This window comes from Oncorhynchus kisutch, linkage group LG20, assembly GCF_002021735.2.
Source record: "Oncorhynchus kisutch isolate 150728-3 linkage group LG20, Okis_V2, whole genome shotgun sequence".
Lineage (NCBI taxonomy): Eukaryota > Metazoa > Chordata > Actinopteri > Salmoniformes > Salmonidae > Oncorhynchus > Oncorhynchus kisutch.
In genome coordinates, this window is record NC_034193.2 from 49,744,022 (window position 1) to 49,759,127 (window position 15,106).

At 45.2% G+C, this 15,106-nt stretch overlaps 1 protein-coding gene across 4 annotated transcripts in view; it reads left to right on the forward strand.

Annotated features, from left to right (window-relative positions):
* The window catches only part of myh11a (myosin, heavy chain 11a, smooth muscle), a 39,070-nt gene that overhangs the window by 17,364 nt on the left and 6,600 nt on the right, over positions 1–15,106 (forward strand). For 2 of the 4 annotated variants that reach the window (XM_031799931.1, XM_031799933.1), the window contains 29 exons: positions 457–556; positions 748–771; positions 3,342–3,434; positions 3,668–3,731; positions 4,378–4,476; positions 4,915–5,058; positions 5,616–5,711; positions 5,917–6,035; positions 6,248–6,400; positions 6,592–6,765; positions 6,990–7,163; positions 7,289–7,403; positions 7,646–7,839; positions 8,472–8,593; positions 8,794–8,863; positions 9,078–9,238; positions 9,556–9,664; positions 9,796–9,927; positions 10,212–10,418; positions 10,582–10,719; positions 11,024–11,147; positions 11,487–11,658; positions 11,942–12,154; positions 12,557–12,701; positions 13,021–13,227; positions 13,421–13,525; positions 13,736–13,888; positions 14,198–14,446; positions 14,749–14,961. In XM_031799931.1, coding sequence (XP_031655791.1) covers positions 457–556; positions 748–771; positions 3,342–3,434; positions 3,668–3,731; positions 4,378–4,476; positions 4,915–5,058; positions 5,616–5,711; positions 5,917–6,035; positions 6,248–6,400; positions 6,592–6,765; positions 6,990–7,163; positions 7,289–7,403; positions 7,646–7,839; positions 8,472–8,593; positions 8,794–8,863; positions 9,078–9,238; positions 9,556–9,664; positions 9,796–9,927; positions 10,212–10,418; positions 10,582–10,719; positions 11,024–11,147; positions 11,487–11,658; positions 11,942–12,154; positions 12,557–12,701; positions 13,021–13,227; positions 13,421–13,525; positions 13,736–13,888; positions 14,198–14,446; positions 14,749–14,961 — 4,069 coding nt within the window. The remainder of the gene's footprint in view (positions 1–456; positions 557–747; positions 772–3,341; positions 3,435–3,667; positions 3,732–4,377; positions 4,477–4,914; positions 5,059–5,615; positions 5,712–5,916; positions 6,036–6,247; positions 6,401–6,591; positions 6,766–6,989; positions 7,164–7,288; positions 7,404–7,645; positions 7,840–8,471; positions 8,594–8,793; positions 8,864–9,077; positions 9,239–9,555; positions 9,665–9,795; positions 9,928–10,211; positions 10,419–10,581; positions 10,720–11,023; positions 11,148–11,486; positions 11,659–11,941; positions 12,155–12,556; positions 12,702–13,020; positions 13,228–13,420; positions 13,526–13,735; positions 13,889–14,197; positions 14,447–14,748; positions 14,962–15,106) is intronic. The other 2 variants (XM_031799932.1, XM_031799934.1) reach the window with 1 other exon arrangement.

Sequence of the window (15,106 nt, forward strand, 5' to 3'; positions counted from 1 at the left end):
GACCCTTTAGTTTCCTTTCATCATGGTATAAAGCAGTAGGGTAGGGCTAATCTTTGTTAGAGGCACACAGGAAGAGGTTGGATGGCATTACGTTACTTTGGACAATGGCAATAACATTGTGCTTGGGAGTTGATGTTATTTCACTCAGTCACTCACGTGGTTCACGGTTTAATTAAAGTGCGTTATTCAACTGTGAACAACCTGTCAGTTCTGTTTTCCCTCTCTCTCATCTCTCTCTCTTGCTCACCCTCTGTTTTTCTATCTCAAACTCTTTCTTTAACTCTCTCCCTCTGCCCCCCCTCTCTTTCTGTTCCCCCCACCCTCGCTCTCTCTGTTCTCTCTGTTCTCTCGCTCTTCTCGCTCTCTCTGTTCCCCCCCCCCTCTCTCTCTGTCCCCCCCCCCCCCCCTTCTCTCTCTCTCTCTCTCTCTCTCTAACCCGTGTCTCCTGCTCTCCAGTGGGGAGTCTGGTGCGGGTAAGACTGAGAACACCAAGAAGGTCATCCAGTATCTGGCTCTAGTGGCCTCTTCTCACAAAGGCAAGAAGGACACCAGTGCTGTAAGTATACTGCAAACTGCAATGTTTTTTGTATCGTTTTTGCCATTGTGCCGTCAATGACAAGTGGCTATTGTGTGTCAAAAGTGGGGACCTCCCCAAGCCGGTTTCCATGCTCTAAGGGAGACTTGGCCAATGTGTGAGGAAACTGCCCCGTTGAATGATAATTCTGTACCGCAATTTCCTCCAAATAGACACAGCCAGGAGCATTTGTCCACGTGAGTAAAAAAGGGAATGACCCAAGTGTGTTTTGCGTGTGGTGTATGCGTGTTTTCTCCTAGAATTAAGGATTGCATGTGAGAGTGGCTCACTGACAGGTTTTTTGTAGTAACAAATATATTTCTGACAAGATCCCCCTCCTATCAAGTTCCCCATCTCCTTTGTTGTTGAGCTCAAAATAATACATTTCAAATGTACTATAACATGAGCAATATCATCCCATATCCCCATTGTAGAACAGTGTGCTCATAACTTCCTGATATTACCAGTTATGGACCTCACAACTAAAAACTGCATGATAGTAGTGATTTAAAAAAGAATTAACATTCAGCCCTCTCATCCAAATACAAAATGGTAGATAATATGTCAATTTACTTTATATTCCCCCTGAGTTTGGTTGTTATTGTTATGTCGTCCATGGTTTTCCAAAAACACTCTTTCACTGCCTGGGGTTGGAGCCCGGCATTGAAATGGTTAACCACCACCACAGATCATCACAGATAAACAGAGCACAGTGTGAGCATGTCCATCTACCTTTTCCTGTCTATCAAACGACATCATGTCCTGTCACCGAACCCCCCTACCTCATCCCCTAATCCTAACATCCACCACCCGCCATTTTGTCCTGTGGCCGTTGTGGCGGCTTCTTGCTCCTCCGTTACACAGTAGTTGTTCTACCACTTTTGATGATTTGCACTAGTGTGGAGTTTCAGACACCATGTGACCTACACGTGACCTTGTGATCTCTGACCTTTTCATCACAACAGCCAGGTCTCTCTTCGCCCCTGATTTTTTTATTTATTTGCATTTTCAGACAGCTCTCTGTCAGAATCATGCCTGAGTGAGATTCAAATAGTAGGGGGGTACGGATTGGGGGGGGGTCAAGGGTCAAAATGTTTTTCTTTGCCATTACCCCTCAAGAACTTCAGGAGATGCAGTGAAGCCCAATTTCATTGTCCAGCCTTCTCTACTACCCACTGGGCACACACTGGTTGAATCAACGCCATTTCCACGTCATTTCAATTAAATTACATTGAACCAATGTGGAATAGACGTTGAATTGACGTCTGCCCAGTGGTTACTTAGTATGAAGCGATGTATTGGCCATGCATTCTAAGTAGTATGCTAGTGTGGAGATTAGAATGTAATTCATTTTTTAGAAGCCTATCACCAGCAGTGAACTTACATCTGCTTTAGAACTAGAATGTGTCTCTCTTCTCCTTCCTCCTCTCCTCCTTTATCTCTCCATTTCAACAGCCTATTAATGACTGATCCTTCCTGTCATCTGTCATTTCCCCTCGCTCTTTCTTTCCCTTTGTTTTTCTGTCTCTTCTCTCTCTTTCTCTCAGTGGCTGTCTGAAGCGAGCAGGGCCTTTTCCCTGCTGAAATGTAAAGTATCTGGTTGCTACTCTCTTTTCACTCAAGTACCAGTAACTCATTCGGTTTCAGAACTTGGGTGAGGTTTATCTTTATCTTACTGGGAATTTGTCAATAAGAAGATTTGGCTGATGTGTTATCATCAAGTAGTTTTCTCATAGATCTAGATCTGAAAGGCATGTGACGGACACCTCTGAACTCCAGTCAAATCATTTACCTCATTTACATTCATTTGCCCTGTGGTTTTGCACAACATTGGCCTGGTTTCAACTCTCCAGTCTAAAAACACCCATTAGAAAAAAACAGGTGTAAGGACCACAATAAGCTAACAAGCTATCATTCTCGGCTAGTCAAGATGGGAGAGGTTAAACCATCCACTGCTCCCCCCTCCCCCTTAAGCCAGAGGAGCATTGTTACGTGTGTTTGTGTGCACATTTCCGTGTGTGTGTTTGACAGGGGTATGCCTGCCTCTGACCCAGCCAGCCAGGAAGCTAACGCAGGCCCTTTGATCAAACTGCATATTATCAGATCTGTACAAAGCCTAGAGAAATACAAAATATTTGATTTCTAGGAAGCACCTTTTCTATAGAAATAACAATCCTGTCATGTCTGCGGACCTGGAACAGACCCACTGCCTACCAACTAGCACACACTCCCATCGCCACCCTCTGCTCTGGCCCCTCTCCAGACCGGCAACACTCTGAATCTACCACCTCCAGACCAGCAACACTCTGAATCTACCACCTCCAGCCACTCCCTCTTCACATCCTTCCCCTGGCCCAGCCAGTGAACACTCTAGTGGGCCTCATTTAAACAATCAGGCCCTGGTTGTCTCAGTTTGAGGCAGATTGGTAGTGAAATAAGTCATGTTGGTAGGACACGTGTCCTCAGTGCATAGAGACTAATAGGGGATTAGATGTTCTGGAGTTGTAGGTGCTGTCCGCTCAGTTATAATGCTATTAGGCCCAGTCACGGTGTAGATATACACAGTGTAGAGATGATGATATAGGAGTCCAAACTGTTGAAAACAACTGGGTTTTCTTTATTTTTAGGATCTATCTTTAGAAAATGTTCTTTTTTTCAATTGACTTTCATAGGGCTTGTGCTGCTGTTCCAGCCTTTTATTTGACTACTCTATTCACAAACAATGTGACATTTAGTTTAATGTTTGTCGTTATGTTGTTTTGTCCAGGGGGAGCTGGAAAAGCAGCTTCTGCAGGCTAACCCCATCCTGGAGGCCTTCGGGAACGCCAAGACCATCAAAAATGACAACTCTTCACGATTTGTGAGTTCACCTTTCGCAGACGCGTAGGCCTGGAGTATTTGAGGCGGGTCACCGAGTAGTGTCCACTTTTACATTCATCAATTCATTAATTCAAGCTCTTGATTCGTGTAATTAGGCATAGTGACCCATATATTGTCTTGTGTTATTTAACAGTCATCTGACAGTTGATGTATACGGTACCTCGTTGTGTAACATATGACCTACTGTAATCCTGGTGTGCCTGTTCCCTTTAGGGTAAATTCATCCGCATCAACTTTGATGTGACTGGCTACATTGTGGGAGCCAACATTGAGACCTGTATCCTGACACTGTGTTACACACTAACTCTAAACGGGGGGATCCAGGTTCAGAAAAGCTGTTCTTTGTGTTCACTACCTTGGGAAAACAGCTACAAAAGCTCCTGGGACTCCTGTGTTTGAACAGGAACCCAGACCCAAACCTGCGGTATTGGACTGTTGACACATTCCTGTTAGAAGTGTCATGGGTTCTCCTGTGACCGACGGTAAACACTGGGGGAGGTCGTTGGCATCTGCACACTGACAGTCTAAAAAGTGCTGTCACTCCAATAACTCTGAGTTCCTGTGGAATGGAATGATGAGATAAGAAATGTTTAGGTTGGAATGATGTATTTGGTCATGTTGTTTAAAGATGTTTTGGCACAGAGCCCTGTTTGTAAAGGTTCATACATACTGTAGGTACAGGGTGCTGAACCGTCCATGTTATCACATACAGGTTGCCAAGAACGTGTCAGAAATTGAGATAATGAAGCTCCAGTGTCATACAATGTATATTCTGTTTATAGTTCACCGTGTATGTTCACTGTAAGATGACAAAGTAGACAAGCTAGTTTGTAAATGCGTTTTCTTTAGGCTGTTTTCCTCTCAGGCATAAACTTAACTCCGTCCAGAGCATTAGAATGTATATCCTTAACGGCTGTTCTCAGACCTGCTGGAGAAGTCTCGTTGTATCAGACAGGCCAAGACCGAGAGAGCCTTCCACATCTTCTACTACATGGTGGCTGGGGTCAAGGACAAGCTACGCGGTAAGATCTGGGTTGTGTTCCCTATTCCCTAGGTAGTGCATTACATTTGACCAGGGTCCATAGGGCTCTTCTGGTCAAAAGTAGTGCACTCTGTAGGGAATAGGGTGCCATTTTAGATTTAGGTCAGGGTTCCTGATCAACCCGATGATTGTCATGGTGGAGGAGAGTAGGAGATTTAATCTGTACTGCAGGACAGGCAGTTGTGGAAGTCCCACTTCATCTCATTGACCGCAGACAACCAGAAGCAGAATCATTCTGTACACAATCAAATATGATTATTTCTTGATAATGCAGAGCTAGAATTTCTAGGACTCTCCACTCCATCAATGAAAACCCTCAACCGTTGTTCTTCCAGATGCACTCCTGTACGTGATTGAACTTAGAGCTAGAATTTCTAGAACTGTCAAAATTGAACACACTGAATCATTGTCATTCCAGAGGAGCTTCTGCTGGAGAACTTCAGCGCCTACCGTTTCCTGATTGCGGGCCATGTCTCGATCTCGGGCCAGCAGGACGACGAGATGTACGAGGAGACCATGGAGGCCATGAACATCATGGGTATCACTGAGGAAGAGAGGACCGGTACTGTATCAATCAATAAATGATGTTCATGGCCACATGTAGGACTTTGTGGTGATTTGTTGATTTGATAAATGGATTCATGGGCCTCACCGAGAACAAGAAGATGGGTAGTTTATCTATCAATCAACCTATTCGTTAATTGAATCAACTAATAAATGAATTGATACATCAATCAATTATTCAATCACCTTAACAAGTCCTGCATGAGACCATGCATAGCCCTCACTGAGGATGAGGGGATAGGTAGGCAACAGTCCAGGGCCATTCTATTCAATCACAACAAACTCTTTATTACTAGGGCGGTTACACCATACTGTAAATGTTATAGAACTTTCAGGAATAACCAGGCTATGACTTGGGTCTAGGGTTTTTTCTTCAAGGTCAGGATAATCCGGTGGCCCTACATCAGCACGTCAAATACATTAGACACAGTAAACTAGGTGTGAAGATCTTAGATAGCTAATGGTGACTGACTAGCTAGGCTGACATGGCATTTTCATTTGTCCCTGTACTTACTGTAGTTGACCTGTACTCTCTGTGCTGTCTGTGTCCTCTAGGCATCCTGAAGGTGTGTTCCACGGTGCTGCAGTTGGGAAACATAGAGTTCAAGAAGGAGAGGAACCAGGAGCAGGCCACCATGCCTGACAACACAGGTTAGATGAGGACATGAGATGGCAGATAGTGCACAAGTTATGTATATATTTGACATGGTATGTTATAGTAGTAGTACATGTTGTGCTATGAATATGGTATGTATTATGCCACTTATATTAAATGTAGTACATGCTGTATGTTATTAATGTGTAGGACCATATCACATCTACTTTCTTTCTGGGTCTTTGTTTCTTACCTCTCCAGCGGCTCAGAAGGTGTGCCATCTCCAGGGCATCAACGTGGTAGACTTCACCAGAGCCATCCTCACGCCTCGCATCAAAGTGGGCAGAGAGGTGGTGCAGAAGGCCCAGACCAAAGAGCAGGTACATGTTGCTTTGGCAGGCTGAAATTCAGACAGTCCTGCTCACCTGTTTCCCAGACTCAGATTTTATCTCCTGGACTAAAAAACATATTCAAAGGAGAATCTCCACTGTTTTTTTTGTCCAGGAATAGGCCATACTGCTGGGCTGAATTTGAGACAGTTTAAAACTATGTTTAGTTTTCAGTTATCCATATATTATTCTGTTTCCTCCAGGCTGACTTTGCCATCGAGGCCTTGGCCAAGGCTATGTACGAGCGTCTGTTCCGCTGGCTGCTAGCTAGGGTCAACAAGGCTCTGGACAAGACCAAACGCCAGGGAGCATCCTTCTTGGGCATCCTCGACATTGCTGGCTTTGAGATCTTTGAGGTGAGTGAGGGGATTCATATGATTGCATGGAAGGATTCATAAGGTTGTTTGTACAATATCTTGGGTAAGACTTGGGCCACATGCTATACGTCAAAGCTGAGCTATTAAGATGAAGGAAAAGACTTGGGGGGCCTAGCACACAACCCTGTGGCACACCACACTGTCTTCTTCTTCTCTCCCTTCTCTTGCAGGATAACTCCTTTGAGCAGCTGTGCATCAACTACACCAACGAGAGGCTGCAGCAGCTGTTCAACCACACCATGTTCGTTCTGGAGCAGGAGGAGTACCAGAGGGAGGGCATTGAGTGGAGCTTCATCGACTTCGGCCTGGACCTGCAGCCCTGCATTGAGCTCATTGAGAGGCCGGTGAGTGGGAAGACTGTAAACACTCTTTAGGTGTAAAATGTATGCATTCAAGACATTAAATAGATACAGATTAAGACTAGTCCTTGACTAAATAGTATTCTCAGGTAGATTCTACATTGAGAGCTTTTTAGTTCAGTGCTAGGCTTAATCTGTGTCCTGGAAACCTTTCGTAGATATATTAAGAAACCAGGAAAATATTAATTTGAGTTATGTTTTCTCCACAGAACAATCCTCCTGGTATTCTGGCCCTGTTGGATGAGGAGTGCTGGTTCCCCAAAGCCACAGACGTCTCCTTCGTGGAGAAACTCATGAACACCCAGGCCAGCCACATCAAGTTCAGCAAACCCAAACAGCTGAAGAGCAAGACAGAGTTCTCTGTGCACCACTACGCTGGAAAGGTGTGTATCTATCATCTTTGTGGTGCTGTGTGGCTCAGTAAGTGGGTAAGAGGGACAAGGTTGTGGGTTCATTTCCCACAGGGATCACATAAAAATACATGAAATGTGTGGTGCTTTGTCTGTAGGTGGACTACAATGCTGATAATTGGTTGACAAAGAACATGGACCCTCTCAACGACAACGTCATAGCACTGCTTAACATCTCGTCCAACACGTTTATCCAGGAGCTCTGGAAAGATGGTAAGTTCCCCTGAACTCCAGTTAGCAGTTGCCTTTTTTAGCATTGAGATGGAGTCTCAAGACGGATACATATACCCCTTCATTTTGTGTGACTAGCTCTGATTGAAAATATTGCCTCCTAAGCGTGGTAACCAGATCTATTCCACGATTAGCCAACTGGTGTCATGTTTGGCATATAGGCTGCCAGTGTCCTAACCTAACCCAAATCCTAAAACAAACCCTCTGTCATGAATGTGACTCAGCGGACCGTGTCGTGGGCCTGGAGACCATGGCCAAGATGTCCGACAGCTCCATGCCCAGCGGCTCCAAGACCAAGAAGGGCATGTTCCGGACCGTGGGTCAGCTCTACAAGGAGTCACTGGCCAAGCTCATGACCACGCTGCACAACACCCAGCCCAACTTCGTCAGATGTATCATCCCTAACCACGAGAAGAGGGTAGGCACTCTAGGCATAGACATTACTCACAATGTGGCCATTCAATAGAATGTTCAGCTGTGAATAAGGTCTATTAGGCTGCAAGTCGAGGGAGGTTCCCTTCACCCTGTTGCCAGTGTCTAAGTGGAGTGAAGAATCCACTTGATTCAATTTGAATTCTATTTGATTCAATTCAAGCCTACCTCAGTCCACCACTATTGTTCCCCTTGTAGAGCCATTCCTTTTGAACTGTAGTTTGTTGATGCAGAGGAGAGGTGCAAGCAACTCCCTCTATAAAATGGGGAAAAAATACCATATTAGATTAGCGGGAAGACGCCGTTTGTCTGATAAAGGCAATTTAGGACATTTGAATGGAATGAAGTGTTTCTCCCCCAGTTATGAAGGAGTGTTAAGTATTTTCTTCAACTGCTTTTTCTACTTTTTCACTTTCAACCTTAAAGTTATTCTTTAGATTTGTTCTAAAAGGTTTATGTACTTATTTCTATTCGTAAGGTAAGGAGCCTTAAATAATCTCGCCCTTACTTTAGAGTTTGCTATGCTTGGGTATTTGTAACAAATTGATGTTTGTAGACAATATGTAAAGCAAATATAATCATATTCATTGAGCCTATATCCTGACCTGTTGTCCTCAGGCGGGGAAACTGGACGCCCATCTGGTCTTGGATCAGCTGAAGTGCAACGGTGTGTTGGAGGGCATCCGTATCTGCCGGCAAGGGTTCCCCAACCGAATCCTCTTCCAGGAGTTCCGTCAGCGGTGAGTAGACTGGAATGGAAGAATCTGTTGCCTTAGCCTGGTTAAACCAGCCTGGACACTGTCGCTCACCATGGTTTCACCGTTCAGTCTGGTTTAACCAGGCTATACTATTGCCTACTATCCAGTGCATTCAACATTGGCATGTATTAAACATTTCTCTTAAATCAGACTTTGTCTCTCTCAATATTTTCACTCTACAGTTACGAGATCCTGGCGGCTAGTGCTATTCCAAAGGGATTCATGGATGGCAAACAGGCGTGTGGTCTCATGGTATGAAAGTGGAGCCATTTCCAAATCCTAGCATCAGGACTTTTATCATATCAAGTCTATGAAAACAGCCTTACATATTATCTTCTCTGGAATTCTACCAAGACGAGACACCAAGTACCAAGATAGAAACCAAGTTGGTACCAACTCTGCCACATACCAAGCTTAATTCCCCTTTTCTCACATTCCTTTTCTGTCCCATTTCCTGGTTCTGTAGATTAAGCACCTGGATCTGGACCCCAACTTGTACCGGATTGGTCAGAGTAAGATCTTCTTCCGTACCGGCGTGTTGGCCCAGCTCGAGGAGGAGAGAGATCTGAAGATTACGGTGGTCATTATTGCCTTCCAGTCCCAGGCTAGAGGTTATCTGGCCAGAAAGTGAGCAATGGCCTCAGTGTTTACACTGCTTTAATACAATAAAGCCCTCAGTCTATATATCAATTCTCTACAGCTAACAACATTTTGTCCTGGGAACGTCCCCAAAATGTTAGCGAAAGTCCAGGGGACATCGCAATGTAACGTTCCCAGGACAGACGTTTGTTCTATTTTTCTGATTCTGGTTCCGAAAGTGCCACTATGTAGGCTGTTATTAGCACTGTCCACAAATGAAACTGAATCAGTGAAAATGGCTTTTATGAGCCAATAAATGCTACATTACAGTGGTCAATGTTGGTTCCGCTCCTGTGTTCTAACAGGGCCTTTGCTAAGAGACAGCAGCAACTGATGGCCATGAAGGTGATTCAGAGGAACTGTGCTGCCTACCTCAAACTCAGAAACTGGCAATGGTGGAGACTGTTCACCAAGGTAGAGTTTCAACAACATGAACTACTCAACTCACTCCATTAATTGATGTCTGTCCTACTTACCAAGGACATCAGATTTAGACTTTGGTGGCGGATGCAGTGTTGACCAAGTCACGTCCTTCTGACCTGCAGGTCAAGCCTCTGTTGCAAGTGACCCGCCAGGAGGAGGAGATGGGCCTGAAGGACGAGGAGCTGCAGAAGGCCAAGGAGTCTGCAGTGAAGTACGAATCAGAGCTGAAGGAGATCACCCTGAAACACACAACAGTATGTATAGGGTTCATTCACCAGGAACACACTGTGCTTTCCACAATCTTTGTAGGGATTATGTTGCCATTTTTCAGATATTTGTTTGAATTCAATTACTATTGTAACCCTTTTCACCACTTTCATTGCCTCTCAAAAAAAGTTTTGGCATTTACATAATGTTTTTATTTCATAACACTTATTAACTCAAAGTTTGGTGTCTCACAGGGTTGTGTGCTGGGCCCCCTACACTTTTCTTTCTATGCAGCTCTCTTAGCTTTTTCTCTGGCTCCTCCTCTATCCAGATCATGGAGGAGAGGAACGCACTGCAGGAGCAGCTGCAGGCTGAGACCGAGCTGTATGCAGAGGCGGAGGAGATGAGGGTGCGTCTGGCCTCTAAGAAGCAGGAGCTGGAGGAGATCCTCCATGAAATGGAGGCCAGGTTGGAAGAGGAGGAAGACCGCGCTCAGGCCCTGCAGGTGGATAAGAAAAAGATGCAGCAACAGATGCAGGTTTGTTTGACCTTTTCTTTCCTTCTATGTCTTTTCACCTTGACGTTGTATTTTGGAGTTCGGGGTGTGTGTTGCTTTAGGCTTGTGCCAGTCATGTTAAGGTTGAGGGTTGCCGGTTTGAATCCTAAGTCTGGCAGTTAAGTTCTTCTTGGTTTGTGTTTAGGACCTGGAGGAGCATCTGGAGGAGGAGGAGGATGCCCGTCAGAAGCTGCAGCTGGAGAAGGTAGCATGTGAAGGCAAGATCAAGAAGTTGGAGGACGATGTCTTAGTGATGGAGGACCACAACACCAAACTGTTAAAGGTTAGTTATAGTACCATGTCTCAGGCATCATATGATACATATTGTCAAGGCAATGGGCCATTTTAAAGGAACATTTGAGTGTTTTCGTCTATCAAGAGACTCGTGTGTCAGTTTCCATATTATGTCCTCCGCATCAAAGAAGAAGCATTGTCTCTGGGTCCGTGAGTCCAATGAAGATTTGATAATGACAGTTGATCCTGTTTTCCATTTGTCCACTCAATCGGCATTTGATGAAAGCAAGGGTATGACGTTTAGGATTTACACTGTGTTTACCTGTTTGTTTGCCATGTTTACCCTGTTTTAGGAGAGGAAACTAATGGAGGAGAGACTAGCAGATTTCAGCTCCAACCTGGCAGAGGAGGAAGAGAAGTCCAAAAACCTGACCAAGCTCAAGAACAAACATGAGTCGATGATCTCTGAACTTGAGGGTTCGTATCAATCTTTTACCCCATCCAGACATCACATTAACCACTCTCAATGGATACCACACCTATTCAGTTATCAAGCAACAATGCACATCTTGGTCTGTACAAATAGTGGCTTTGGGGGTTTTCCTGACCATGTGACCTGACCAGGAAAAACTCCTAGCCCTATCCATACAGGAGCATCCTATATCGTAACCAATCTGTGGTGTCCTTAGGTTTGTCGGCAGAACGTATTGAAGCTATTCAGCCACTACACACATCTTCATCCATAGAGTAACCCACTACACACATCTTCATCCATAGATTAACCTTCCATATATTTCTTTATCTTTTGTCCTCTAGTCCGTCTGAAGAAGGAGGAGAAGGGTCGGCAGGAGCTGGACAAAGCAAAGCGTAAGCTGGAGGCGGAGTCTAACGACCTCCAGGAGCAGATAGCTGACCTGCTGGCCCAGATCGCTGAGCTCAAAGCCCAGCTGGCTAAGAAGGAGGAGGAGCTACAGGCTGCTCTGGGCAGGTGGGCAACAAACACTGGATTTTGATATTTATTTTGAGTAATTATGTCACTTTTCATTATTCTTTCCTTTTGAGCCCCCTTCAGTTGTTTTATAGATCTTCACATGATACTATGATTAAGTCCACATTACACTTGTTTATGACCTCTAAAACACAGCACCAAATGTAACCGTGCCATCTATTGATATTAGCATCAGCACAGAATGCGCCTTTTATTAGATGTTTTTATTATCTTGAAATCATCCACAAACAACATATTAACAATGTTCATCTTTTTCCCCTAGGCTAGAGGACGAGATGGCCCAGAAGAACAATGCCCTAAAGAAGATCCGGGAGCTGGAGGGCCACATCTCAGACCTTCAGGAGGACCTGGACTCTGAGCGCCAGGCCAGGAACAAGACTGAGAAGGCCAGGAGGGACCTGGGAGAGGAGCTGGAGGCCCTCAAGTCTGAGCTGGAGGATACACTTGACAGCACCGCTACCCAGCAGGAGCTCCGGTGAGTACAAATACTAGGCAGTGGCTCTGTTCCAATATCCACACCGGCATACCACTAAGTAGGAAGCAATATATTCTTAGTGAATGCTAGTATGGACATTGGAACGTAGCCATTTTGGTCATTTGTCTGTATATTCATACAGTCTAGGGTAGTACTTGGTCTATTCAATCACTCATGCAATTCATCATGTCCATCCATTCTTTCATCCACTCACTCACTCACTCACTCACTCACTCACTCACTCACTCACTCACTCACTCACTCACTCACTCACTCACTCACTCACTCACTCACTCACTCACTCACTCACTCACTCACTCACTCACTCACTCACTCACTCACTCACTCACTCACTCACTCACCCATCTATCCATCTACCCATTCATCCTCTCCTCTCTGCAGGGCGAAGAGAGAACAGGAGGTGACCCTGTTGAAGAAGGCCATGGACGACGAGGGTCGGACCCACGAGGCCCAGGTGCAGGAGATGAGACAGAAACACACCCAGGCTGTAGAGGAGCTCACAGAGCAGCTGGAGCAGTCCAAACGGGTAAGGAAATGTAGCTACACTACTAGGCCTGTTCAAGTGCCCAAAGTTCTGTATCTGATTGTATAGCATCATCACTGGCCAGATTTGACGTGACTCTAACTGACTACATTCTGAAGCATATGATAATTTCATGTGTGCATGAATCCATCTTCCACAGAACAGGATCCATTTTACCATTCTATTATGGAAGCTCTATGTATAAGCACTCTGGTTTCAGGATACAGAAAAATCCATATGTATTAGATGCTGTGTGGGCCTACCTACATTATACAGTATTTCCATTGACTGGTTGAATCCCCTTCCTCTCTGTGTCCCCCAGGTGAAGTCGAACCTGGACAAGGCCAAGCAGGCCCTGGAGAAGGAGACGTCGGAGCTGACGGTGGAGGTGCGTTCCCTGACCACGGCCAAACAGGACGTGGAGAACAAGAAGAGGAAGGTCGAAGGTCAGCTGAACGAGCTGCAGGCGCGCTTCACCGACAGCGAGAAGCAGAAGGGCGAGCTGGGAGAGCGCTGCTCCAAGATCACTGTGAGTGACGACTATGAAAATAATTCATTAAAAATGTGGACCTGCTGGAACACACAGGGACTCAATTCTTTGTTCTTTGTAGAATGACGCACGATGCAATAGATTAATGGATGAAATGGTCCATAGATATAGAAGACAAGTTTCACTAGCTAGATGAGATACTGACTAATATCCCATCTCTTGCTCTACACAGATTGAACTAGAGAGTGTCACCAACCTCCTGAATGAAGCTGAGGGGAAGAACATCAAGCTGAGCAAAGATGTCTCCACCCTCAGTGCCCAAGTCCAAGACACACAAGTACACACACAATACATCCTGTTTATTCTGTACTGCATATTCATGCAAGCTAACATTTCATTGTAAGTATATTTTAAGTGAGGAATTACCAAAATGACTCACCGTAACTGCTCTGTGTGGTTCAATGCTGGTTTATGATATCCTGTAGCACTTGTTGCTCATTGTTTGGCGTTTGATACTGAACTTTGACCTTGTCTCTGCCCTCCTCAGGAGCTGCTGGCTGAGGAGACCCGTCAGAAGCTGCAGTTCTCCACCAAGCTGCGTCAGATGGAGGACGACCGCAACAGTCTGCAGGAACAGCTGGAGGAGGAGGTGGAGGCAAAGAGGAACGTGGAGAGACACGTGTCCACCCTCAACATACAGGTCAGAGTTCACACACAGGGTCAAACGGTAAAACCTCATTGAGATGGATACTGCATGTGAAGAGATCCATCTTGTTACCATTTCAAGTGGACATTTCCTGTGCGTTATGTTCCCAAAACAAGAGATTGTAGTGTGTCTTTCGGAGTTAGCGTATTGGGACAGCATCCACTTAAGATGAAGACTAGCTGGAAATGAAAAGGGGTTCTCAGTCAATTAATCTTATAAAATAACAGTTAAATGAACATATAATGAAAATGTGAAGGAAGGACATTTATACACTTGTTTACACTATTTTCCTTGTATCACCAGTTGTCAGACTCCAAGAAGAAGCTAGAAGAAATGGCCGGCAACAATGAGCTCCTGGAGGAGAGCAAGAAGCGTCTTCAGAGAGACCTGGAAGCGTCCAACACCCAGTTCGAGGAGAAGGCCTCTGCCTACGACAAGCTGGAGAAGACCAAGAACCGTCTGCAGCAGGAGCTAGAGGACATCCTCATGGACCTGGACAACCAGAGGACCATCGTCTCCAACCTGGAGAAGAAGCAGAAGAAGTTCGACCAGGTCAGTCAACCAAACCAACTGCAAAACTGGTCGACATAACATTATAAGGATGGAAATGACGCAATACCAACCAGTTTTGCCTGCTGGTACAAAAGACATATCAAAATGTCTGACACTAATCAAAGCAATTTTGGTGAATGTTATGTTAAAGATCAACAGGGTGTAGGAGAATGTAAATAAACCATGCGTCAACAAAAAAATACTTATATTTAACTACTTTCTCTGCCGTGTAAGTGAATTCAAATTTATTTTGATTTGAAAGGCATCTGAACTTACCTTCTCCACTTCCCTCTTTCTTTCAGATGTTGGCCGAGGAGAAGACCATCTCCAGTAAGTACGCTGATGAGAGGGACCGTGCTGAGGCAGAGGCCAGGGAGAAGGAGACCAAGGCCCTGTCTCTGGCCCGTGCTCTGGAGGAGGCCCAGGAGAGCAGGGAGGAGCTGGAGAGAGCCAACAAGTCCCTGAGGACTGAGATGGAAGACCTGGTCAGCTCTAAGGACGACGTGGGCAAGAGTGTGAGTGTGGACAACCAACTTCTCTGGAATCTATGGGCCAGTTTCCCAGATACTGATCAAGCCTAGTCCTGGACTAAAAGTATATTTCAATGGAGCCTCTTTCCATGGAGCCTCTTTCCATGATCTTTAATCCAGGACTAGGTTT